Genomic DNA, 12,027 nt, shown 5'->3' on the forward strand with positions numbered 1-12,027 from the left:
TGTAAACAAATGTAAGACTCGAGCTTTGTTTACATAACACTGACTTCTTTTCTCGGTATCTCGCTTGTAACTTTATTTTTAGCATTGAGATTTTGGTGAATCATTCAAAATACACAAATAAATCATTTGGTACAAAAAAATTAAATATAAAATTTTCATCTCCAATCATGTCTAAGTCCCTTTAAGGAAACATTCAAACTTTAAAGTCAAACTATATTGAAATTGATAAAGCTACAATTTATATGAGCTTTTTTAAGCTACTAATAAATAATAGTTTCTAGCTTAAAAAAATCATATCTAAAAATGTAAGGTAGATCTGACGGTTGTGTGGTTGACCATCCTTGTGTTTCCTTATAAAAGACGCAGGTGTGAAACTCTTTGCTCAAAGGTATAATAATGAATCAACAGGGACTGCGAAAGTAATTATTTCATTTTTCATGAAACAAATTAAATGCAAGACAAATCAATAGCTTCACAGGGAGGCTTTTTTATAACAAATTTCTATAACAAGATTATATTTCCTGAGAATAGAACGCAGTAGAAACATACATACTTTTTTGTACTTAAATTATTTTGCCTGGAAATCAGCATGCAGTTACGTATATCAGTTCCTAAGCACGTGTTTCTGTAAATAAAGTTCGCCTTATATATATAGTATAATTATAAACGATGGGTTCATTTTAAAATTTGATGTTTGGTAATTAATCATTGGTTTGTGCGTCACCATGTCTCTTCAACCCTTATGAGTACACTACCCTGTGATGACTTGCCAGATATGTTTGGGTGTATTCATTAGTATATAGTATTGGTCTATACACTTTAATTATTATTTAAATATTGTGTACACTTTACATTCAGCGATAAGTTATCATGCCCAGAGAGTTTAAAGTTAAAAAAAAAAAGATTCTGAAATTCAAACATATTAATTATTAATAACGATAAGTATAAAAAGTATTCATATTTCGATGGGGTTTAAATATATATACAAGGGAAATATACTTTTTGTTTATTTTTTTTTACGAACAATTGTGATTATTTTTTGCTATTTTGTTATGGTCGGATATTTAGATTAATTTATGATGCATAAATGTCTTAACCTTACAATAAAAATAACGAAAATGCGACGTATCTGTACAGGTTGTTTAGAAAACGCTTATTTCTCTGTCATCTTTCAATCATCTTCCATAAAATTTCCTAATAATTGGACTTTGTCACTTTAAATACTTTTATCGCTATATTTTATGATCCGGCCTTACGAAAATCACAGCCAGAAACCTAGTACTTCCTCTATTATAGATATTAAATATGTCTAGATCCTGCATGATAAAACAATCTAAAAGAAATAAAAGCACAAATTCCGGAGTAAGGCAACTACAACTGCCAGAGATGTTCGAGGGAAAATACTCAGAGGTGTCATAAAACATTTTGAAAATCACCTAAAAAAGAAGATAAGGCTACTTCTCCTTCTGAACTCAATAGTCAACATGAATCACTGTATTTATATACGTATAAATAGTTTTACTGTTGCTTGCATGCATTGTTTTTGGTACATAATGTACCATGGCCTTAAAAACCTTGTTTTTAGTTTTGTCTGCAGGAAGTGTTTAAATATTTTAGAGAAAGAAAGCTTTCCGTCTTGCTTTGTTTTCATCTTAAATTTACGTAGTTTCAAAAATATCTTAACCAGGTTAATATTGCGTTGTAATTACACTACAGTACATTCACTGTTAGGCGGCAGTGCCACAATTCTGTACATGCTCATTAGCCACACAATTCATAAAACCTGGATACTTTATTGTCAATATCATGCAAGAGGGAGTTAGATGCATGTATATACATGTAAATTAGTAAAATAAATTTAAAGTATTAAACCCCGCGTGTGTGCCCAAATTGGGTATGCATGGACAGGGCAAACAATATACACCGCTGAGTCCCCATGGTAATCCTGAACTTAGTAGTTAGCTTGCTTCGTACAGTGTTTAAACCTCCACTTTCGCTAAACTTTTTCACAATGTTCTTTTTAGCTTTAAAAACGTAAGTAGACCCTTTGGTTGCAAGTAATCCATTAGCGAATTCCAAATTTCCAAGCCTGGTCTATGATGAAATCCATCCATTCGGTTGGCAAGTAATAATGTAAACGTCCAAACCACTAAAATTCAACACAAATTAATATTGTAAACCTCGATGCATTTTTATTTTGAGCCATGGGGTTAATGCTTTTAACTATTTCGTCTTTGACACACTTGAATATCTATAACCATGCAAACATGATCCAATATTTTATTCTCTCTCTCTCTCTCTCTCTCTCTCTCTCTCTCTCTCTCTCTCTCTCTCTCTCTCTGTGTAAAAAGGTACATCTCTCGGAAGAAAACGTACGTATTTATAAATAATTTAGCTAAAATGCCACCCAAGTTCACTATCTTCTGAAATCTAATCATATAATGTTTAACATCTATTTTAAAAAATTTAAGTCAGAGGTGAGACACTTCGAAAAAAAAGTTCTTCATTATACAAAATATTGATGAACTTTTAATGAAAACATTGTGTTATGTAACTAATTTTTTGTTAGATTTGGTTGATGAGTAACTCCCTATCTTTATTTTGTGCCCTTCAAGATAAATGTAATTTTTTTACACTTACGTTATGCCAGTCAAGCAATCCTCTCCCGCCATCGACAAGATATCGGATAGCAGGGTTCTCGCTTACTATAGCGTCTTCTAGGGCGCGGAGGACTGGTTCCAAGCTTAAGGCGCAGTTTTCGGGAGCTTTGTAAAGGCCATTACGCTGTTCCTCCAAATGCTCTCTCCCATACGCTTCTCTGATCTCTTCATCGGCTCCGTCCCACATCATTTCCATCTCGTCCACGAGTCGTTTGAGCTTTTGAAAAAGAAATATCAAACTTGCTTGTAAAACTAAAGTGTTCAACCTTTAAGAAATACTGTCCATGATATGATTCACATGCATTTGGCTATTCTGTATCACAAGACAAAGTGCTATGTATGTAATTATATGATAAAGTGATCAATTTAGGTTTAAATTCATAAAGAGATGTATTGTTCACCCACTTGCATCTGTAATATTAAAGGGGAATATTTACTTGAATTGCATAATACATACTGTTCGAGGATCAACGGTTTTCTATTAATAAATAATAACTATGGTGGCATAAACAGGGTTTTAATATTCATAAAAAGTATGTACCCATGCAATCCACGAATTTTGGTCCCCGCGAAAATTAACGATTCAACAATGTTTGAAAGCAAGATTAATTACATTCTGGTCTTTCACAATCCCTGTCAATCCACCAAAATTTCCAGGCTCTACAATGGAGACCTTGACTCCGAATTTCCTCATTTCCAATCGAAGGCAATCGGAGAAGTTTTCGGCGCCAAATTTGGTGATTCCGTAAACAGAAATTGTTGGTCGAGCGATGATACCTTTCACGCTGGTTACGTTGACAATTCTACCTTTACCAAGTACACAAAACATTATAAATGTTTTCAAAGCAGAAATCTTAAAACTTTGAAATATTTCTGTCCGTATAGAATATCGGCTTACAATTAATCGTGTACAGAATGCTTCATTCAAAACTCTTACATAAATGTGCTCTTGTAAGGTTTAATCAAATGAAATAAATTTGACCCAATTTCACGAGTATAGATATCTACCTTTAGAGTGTCTTATTAACGGAAGTAGCGCTTTGGTGACTTGGACCATTCCAAACAAATTAACCTCCGCAACTCTGCGATACATATCCATGGTGCAAAACTCTACATCACCAAAACTGTCAATACCGGCATTGTTAACGAGGGCCCAGAGACCTGAAAAAAGAAAGCTGGCGCAGTCTGGCGGTATGTATCGTAAATAATCAAGAAGAACACTGTCCCATAAATCGGATTTCCTCAGGTTACACGTCTTCAGACTTCTCCCGCTAATTCGTGTTAATATTTCCCGTTCCCGTCGCTATGACAAGATTCAGATTGTAACGAAGATGTTGGGTCATTAAAGCTGTACATGAGCTGCATGGCGAAACTTCTTTGAAATGATTTATGACAGTGAGAATTCCGCGGAAAAATAAATGCAGGAAAATAAGATTATGGGGGAATTCAATATTTCTGTTAGTGCAGATTTTTATTGATAGTCACCGGAGGTCTGTAAACTCTGCCTCAGGTTTCTATTTCCGTCTTTTTGTCAATTTTCTTAACAAATATACATATCCCTTTCAGCGGAGACCTATTGGAATAACTCTATTTTGGGTTCATGAATGTCCTTTTCGATATTCTTTATTTAGTCAAATAAAAACTTAACTATTTTGTTATATTTCATTTCACAACATTACGTATACATTGTATCAGGGGAAACATCAATATTCGTTCAGACTGATTTTTGGTGATTTCGTTGTTATGTTGATTCATAAATTTAAAATCAAATGTTTATGATAGAAAGGTACATGGAAATAAATGTCATTAACAGGGCTATTGTTCACTTACATTAGATAGTCTAAAAAACTTTTTACACTTAACAAATCCCCAAAAACTGTTGCAGATGATTATTTATGAAACCACAGTAAACTCATTAATAATTAAATAATTTGTTCATTAAAGTGCTTCCTCCCTTTTAACCACATGTAAAGGAAAAAACTCTTAATCGTAAAATCAAATTGTGATCATATTACTTACTTGATTTCTTTTGCATTTTTGTCTATATATTAGGTTGAAGGGACATGGTTACGATTTTAGTCAAATGTTATTTTTCAACTTTTTATTGGTTTACAATGCTGAAGGGATGCATTTCATATGATCAACCAAAATTTGAGAATCGGCCTGAAGTTATAAGCAAGATACAGAGCTTACAATTCTTTGTTATGTAAACAAGGATTGTGCCATGTATTTGTTTACATTGGTTCAATTTAGTTACTGGCAAAACTTCTTTTAAAATCTGATTTTTTACTGTCTGCCAGTTCGTTTTGAACTTAAATGAATAGTTCCTAGCGTTTGTCACATTTGTTTTAGGTCTAAACCTGGCAATTTTATCAAACATTCAAAATGTAAGCAAAAGCATGACCTGAGCTTTGTTAACATAACAAAAAATAATGCTAGTAAGCTCTGTATCCCGTTTATAACTCGACGACTGACACTCTGGTTGACTACAAGAAATGCCTTACTGATGCATTGTAAACGTTAGAAACGAAAAAATAAATTATGACCAAAATCGTGACCATGCGTCTTTAGCTTTACAATATGACATAATTACCATTCTAATTAACCAGAAATGTTTGATCTCTAAAAGGTTCGCCAAATCTACTGGTGCAAAAGTTAAATAGCTTACAAGATTAGAAACTAACGCAAGAAAATTATGTAAAGCATATGTATTCTATGCATTTTTGGAATAACCTTAAACTTTCACCCTCTACATGAACAAAACTCCCTTCTGATATTTTTGTTACAGCTCTATAATTGATTTCTCCACATGCATTTTATTTTATATCGTTATAACGTGTAAATATGAAGAAAAAACCCCAAAACAAGCAGACTGAAGCAAAATGATAATTGAAACCAAACAAATACAGAGTTGTTAAAGTCATTCATTACAGAAAAGTAAAATCTGACGTCCTTGGGTTTGAATGAAAACAACATAATTTAGAATTAACGGTGCACTGGGGTTGAATATGATGTAAGAATAATTTGCTCTGTGTGTACTAAATTTTGGAAGCACAGAAAATATGACATACTTTGATTTTGATACTGTCTTTTTGTTCAGTAAGAGGCGAGAGAATTTTTGATGTGTGCTTTCTTTGGCGATTGTGTATAGTTCTCCGGTCAGGCTCCGAAATATATCCGGAAATATACAGTTTTCCTGCTCTATGTTCTTACAAAGCAATAGTAAAGATTAAAACTGTTTTAAGAGTAAACAAATACTTGTAATTTCAACAAATCTGGTAAAACTTGATATTTTGTGTCTTGTTTGCAATGAACATGGTAATGGTTGGTACGGTATATTTTTCTTGCTGATTAATGAACAGAGAGAGAGAGAGAGAGAGAGAGAGAGAGAGAGAGAGAGAGAGAGAGAGAGAGAGAGAGACAGACAGACAGAGAGAGTCAGAGAGAGAGAGTCCTTACCTGGGCCTTTGCAAATTTTCCGGACGGTTTCTGTTGCCCGTTCAATATCGTCTGACTTTGTTACGTCTAGTTTGAGGATATGGACACGTCTGGAACTTGTTTTTCGTAAATCTTGAGCCCCTGTGCTCTTTTCAGATAAGCATCCAGCAAATACAGTGAATCCCAGCTGGTCTAGTCTTTTAGCGAGTTCATGTCCAAACCCTGAAATAACATCAGTCACTCAAGATATAAAAGAACAACTTAGTCAATATGAATTTTTTTCACTAAAATAATTCTTTGAAAATTACAAGATCGTTTATCATAAATATGTAATGATAAATGTATACTAGTATATGTCTTAAATTTAATAATACTTCTATAAAATATATGCTGTTTTACACAATACACAGTTGAAATCAATCACATTACAAAGATATTTGAAAGATAATTTTGAAAGATAATTCAACAGCTCTGGTAAAAAAAAAAAAGAAGAATGGTCACTTGACCCTTAGTATTACTTTAAACACCAATACACCAATAAAAACGACAAGATATATTCCGGGAAATCTTATAAATACCATTTGAAAAAGGTAAAGACAGAAACATTATTAATCCTGCTGACTTTTCATCTAAAGAAGATGGGTGGATAAGGCGTGTAAAATGCCCATACGCGGTCGGACAGGCTACTAAAAAATTAAAGTATCAACAAATCTGATGGGTTATTTTTAAATCATTTAAAACAATATATATTTAACGAATCATTGATTTGTAACCTGTAGGTATGTTCAATACTTGGAATATGTTGACTCAAACAGGCGTATACGTATCAAAACCTGCAAATATTGTCATTTTTTAGAACTTCAAGGTATTTTCTTTTATAGAGTGGGTCTGTGCTCCATATTTTTCTCATAGTCTAATTAAGGTCTAATGGAAAACAAACCGATTTCAATCAAGAAAAACGTGGAGAGATGACCCACTATACATTAAAAATATCATTTTGTATCCCAACAACTGAACGTATTGAAAAAATAATACAAGTCCGGTAATTCGTAACCTTAGTCACACATAATATTTAAAAAGCCGCCTTTGTTGTGTCTGAAATGGCTCAGTGGTTAGAGTACCTGACATAAGCTAACCGTATATATCTAGGGTTTTTATGTTACGGGTTCGATACCACCGACAATATTTTTTTTTCTTATTTTTTGTTAAATTTATTAAAAACTATAGTTAGAAATTTTGCTTTTGCAAAGTTGTATTATAATATATTTGAATAGATTTAATTGGGGAAAAATAAATTTAAAATTGTATTTCACTACTAAACCGAATGGGCATTTGCGCCATCTTATTCCCCCATCTTCATAAAATATGGTTCATATAGTCATTTAATCCGATACTCGTTGCCTTCATCCTGCAGTCAAGTTTAGTTTTTCCGGGCAATCTTTATATAAAAAGGTTACCTTATAAACAATTTGACCTGCACTTAAGCTGGCAGTAGTATTTTAACTAATATTCTGCAATTAAATCTTTATCTCTGAATAAAATTCCCTAATTATAAGTCATTTGATATTTTACGGCGAACTAACGAGGTCCTAGAAGTTACTTAGGGGATATTCCACAGAAACCTTAGTACCAATAAAATACCTGATATCTTGTTAAGCACTAAAAAATGACAAAAAGGTGTTTGCGGGGTTTATTTCAGGTAAATATCAGTAATTGAAGCTGACATTTTTATTGTCGACAGGTTTTCACTGTCGATTTAAAAATAGGTAATAAACATATTGTTCTAGGAGGCAAAGTGAAAAAACCAAGGCTGATAAAAACGGAATTAAAAGTAAAGAGGCAATTCTTCTAAGACGCCTGAATTTCCAAATTCCATCGAGTGGTTTTAATAATTGTTATGAATACTGAAACCAAAAGTTTTTTTCTATGTTAGGTGTTAATAATGAACATCTATAATTAAGTATATCATGAAGCCTGCATTTGCTTCGTCTATGTAGGGAAAAGGGTAAATTTACAATCCAGGGAAAACGAAAGATGAAATATGAGGCATTGCATGATGTAAACAAAAATTCCCTGAGGACAAGTCAGATTCCATTGATGTTAACTGGCAATTTTTCTATTTCAATGTTTTTGATATGTCAGAATAAATGATACACCCTGCAAATTTTTTTATACTCTTTTTTACCCAAGATATTCTCGATGCACGTTTTGCTTAATTGCTCGATACCTGTATTTATAAATACCTCAGGGTTCAAACGATGTTCATTCAAAAGTATGAAAAATTTCAACGATTTCTCAGTCGAAACGCCCCTGTTAGCTTATCAGGTTTCAATACAATGCTAAAAATGTTATTTCTACGGGGATTTTGTATTGCAGCAAGCCCGGATGATAACGTTGAAAAATTGCGCGATGTATTCCGAGTGTATTCCGAATGGAGAAAAGATGTAAACATTTCCCATTATAAATCTCCGTAAGGAATCTGTTTTCGTTCCTATGAATTTTTCCGAGTGCAAGATGATAATGTGTCAATGAAAGTATCTTGAAAATTATCCCTTTCAACTATTTCAATTGCACTTCTTTCTTAGGTATGTGTATTTTTATTAAAAATCGTCCAAATGTGCTGCATAAATAACTTGGGACAGACAATAAACTGAAATGTTAACACCTCAATTACATCTGAGTACAATCATAGTTTGTAAGTATTGTAACTTGTTTCACAAATATTTTGATTGCATAATGAAGGTAGGGAAATTAGAGTTTTTTCTTTGCATTTGGACCAATAATGGAGACAGCGCATAAAAGCATGAAAAAAAAAACGGCAACATTACAATGCAACACTATGAATCTATCAAATTCATCAATATATTTGTTGAGTACAACATTTATAAGTATATGAAACTTGCTCATGCGTTATTCCTGTCATGAATCCCAAAAACTATGAAATAACCGAGCTGTATCAGATTCTAAGGTTTGTTATTTATCCCGACAAAAATACCTTTTGGAGAGAGAGAGAGAGAGAGAGAGAGAGAGAGAGAGAGAGAGAGAGAGAGAGAGAGAGAGAGCTTTAGCTTTGTCAATTTCATTGATATTTATTTCATGCGAGGCCTCATTGTCAGGTTTTATAACCCTTGATTGTATATGATGCCCATATCCCTAGAGTCTAAAGTACGTCGTATATATGGAAATCCTTGACTTTAATTTCCCACTGCCATCATCTTTAACCTTGATCGTAATCAAATGCAGATTCTTCTGAATATTCGGTATATAACGGTTGGTGTCATTAATGGTGCCATAGTCTCTACTGTGGAGTATTTATAAGTATTAGGCAGCATGATATAAAGGGATACTAGGAGACTCGTGCATAGTCATCAAATACTGAATATTGACTCGGGGTTTTCCTTGACTAAATGCATATATCAGTCACAAAGAGATTATATATATTTTAAATTTGATGACATTCCTATAGTCCTAAAATCAATGAAAACTTGTGCTTGAACTCAGCCGGCGTCCTTTTGCTGCGAGTTTCTTTGAATCAATGTGTCAAGAATAAATGAACATTGGATTATAAAAGATAATCCATAAAGACATGGCCGTTTTGTTTAATGTCAAACCGCCCTTAATAACCTGTAATATTTAGTACAACCGTTTCGAAGAGGTTTCAATGAACTTGTCAAAGCAAGGTTGTAAATTGGTTACACGAAGTGAAGAAGACGACAAGACGTCAGTTCATCGGATTCTTTGGAATCTTATACATTTAAATTAAAAATGTTTCCTTATTCACGAATATGTACGCAATATGTAAGCAGCTGGCCTAAAAAATGATTTGGAAACCTTTTTTTAGATGTAAATCGGTATAGCAAGATCTACAGATTCGCAATGCGACAACTTTGGCCATTTGCAGTTGGGTACGTATAGTAATCAATTTGTTTAACAAGCTCACAAAAAGAAACACACATGGCAATGTTGCAAGAAATATTGGTAAATATTAACCCTCAAACATACAAGTAACCAAGTCAGAAGCCATCATTAACTTGTTTGCACTCGAGCAACCAATGTCATTGCCAGATTTTCCAAACCACTAAGAATTATCAATGAAACCAGGTTTTAGTACGTAGAGCAGTCATGCAGAGGGAAAGTATGGGAAAATGTTTTATATGACATGTAAAAAGTCATTCTCAGACAGGCAAACAATGAACAGACATTCAGGAGTCGTGAAAGGAAGTGAAAACAAGGGTAATCAAAAGTCTAGAAATATTACCATAGAAACAGTATGGGCATGAACAATGCATCCATAAGAACAAACTGAAGGTTTTGTAATCGGCTCATGCAGTTTTCATTGTCATTGTTACGAGTACATACTCAGCTTTACAGGAATTTTTAACATATTTTTCAAAGTAAAGTAAAATTAAACTCTCTCTCTCTCTCTCTCTCTCTCTCTCTCTCTCTCTCTCTCTCTCTCTCTCAGGCTATATAATAGATTCCTACCTGTATCACAACCAGTTATCAGTGCTGCTTTCCCGTTGATCTTGACCTTGGGTACTTTTTTGGTTTTCGTGTAGATGACATAAAGACATATTACAAGAACTATTACGATGCCAGACAGAAACATTCTGAAACGTAAGAAATCATATTTTATCGCAAATTTTATCGCAAATTATGATTTTGTAATTCTACTTTATACATATTTTACTGTATGCCATTTCTTCAAATATTTGCAGTGAAAACAACACATTTTTTTCAATCTCGATAAAGCCTGCTTGACAAAGTTATAGTGAAAACTGCTCTTTTGCACTGTTAAAAGTTTGGGTTTTTTCCGGATGAATATCAAAACGTATATATCAATTAGGAATATCGATAATTGCCTCGCCCTGTTAGAGCAGTATACGTATGTTTTAAAGAAAAAAATATCAACTGCATGTTCGGCCAAATTTTTACAAAGAAAGTTTTAAAGGTATTATATTTTACTTACTATGAGGACAAGTGAACCACCGAAACAGATAAGGTGTGAAATTATTTCCGAGTTGGAGTCTCCTATCTTTTGATTATAGCGTCAATCTAATTTAGGTCAATATTGGGCAATGTTTAACATGCGTTGCCTAGCTAATTCTTTACTTTAACAATTACTCTTCTCCTATAAGGAAATTGACACTACGAGCATTCTCATTGTGACACAAAAACCTATAATAATAAAAATGGAAGGAGAATAAAAGACATCCGTTACCATGCTTCAATATTTGTTTTACAATGTACAGGGGTGGTCCCAGGGATAATCGTGTTTGCCGGGGTGGGGGTGGGGGTCCGATACCTATTTTCCGGGAGGTAAATTTACAATGTGTATCTAATAAAGAAGGTGTTGCAAAACAGTGGGACTATTCCCTAAAGGCCCTGTCACACCAACCGCGTCCCCGCGGCGTGTTCACGGCATTGTAAAATTCATGGAATCGCCGTAGGATCGCAAGTAAAATTAAGAAAAAATGTACCGTTTTATTTGAAAATTTTACAAGAGGAGTTGTCACGGTGTCCTAACGGCGACCGAGGCGTTCTTACGGAGCTCTCACGGCGTGTAACTGCGTTTCCACGGAGTTCTACTTGGCGATTAACTGCGCTCTCGCTGAGTCTCCGCCGCGCGCTCATGGCGTGCTAGGAGATTTTACGGCTATTGGTACTTTGCGGAACGGAACCAGTTAAGAGGCCCCAAAAGGGGAAACAAGATTTTTTTTAAACGTCATTATTTCAATTTAACTTATCGTAAATGGAAGATTGTTTTACAAATGAAGATTGTTTTAATGAACTGTGTATTACATAAAATATGCTACCCATTGCTCTATAAGTCAATACACGCTTCTTTCCCGAGAAAACCTAAAGTCACTACATGTAGTTGTTTTATGATGTTTGATTGACACTGTAAATATAAAGTTGAGGTTTAAAC

General features: G+C 33.8%; 1 protein-coding gene across 1 annotated transcript; it reads right to left on the reverse strand.

Moving 5' to 3' along the window:
* Positions 1–1,777: 1,777 nt before the first annotated feature.
* On the reverse strand, positions 1,778–11,148 carry LOC105325944 (D-beta-hydroxybutyrate dehydrogenase, mitochondrial). Its single transcript, XM_011425746.4, has 7 exons — positions 11,068–11,148; positions 10,584–10,708; positions 6,120–6,320; positions 3,669–3,821; positions 3,274–3,467; positions 2,641–2,877; positions 1,778–2,149 (listed from the first exon to the last, which is right to left on the reverse strand). The coding sequence occupies exons 2-7, from the start codon at positions 10,705–10,707 to the stop codon at positions 2,066–2,068; spliced, it is 993 nt and encodes a 330-aa protein (XP_011424048.3). The 5' UTR covers position 10,708; positions 11,068–11,148; the 3' UTR covers positions 1,778–2,065.
* Between the last annotated feature and the right edge of the window lie 879 nt (positions 11,149–12,027).

This window comes from Magallana gigas, chromosome 5 (assembly GCF_963853765.1).
Source record: "Magallana gigas chromosome 5, xbMagGiga1.1, whole genome shotgun sequence".
Lineage (NCBI taxonomy): Eukaryota > Metazoa > Mollusca > Bivalvia > Ostreida > Ostreidae > Magallana > Magallana gigas.

Coding starts and splice junctions, on each gene's coding strand:
- LOC105325944 (XM_011425746.4), bottom strand. CDS start 10,707: ATGTTTCTGTCTGGCATCGTAATAGTTCTTGTAATATGTCTTTATGTC. Junction 6,321..10,583: donor GATAACTGGTTGTGATACAG/GTAGGAATCTAT, acceptor ATGTTATTTCAG/GGTTTGGACATGAACTCGCT. Junction 2,150..2,640: donor GATTGCTTGACTGGCATAAC/GTAAGTGTAAAA, acceptor GTTGAATTTTAG/TGGTTTGGACGTTTACATTA.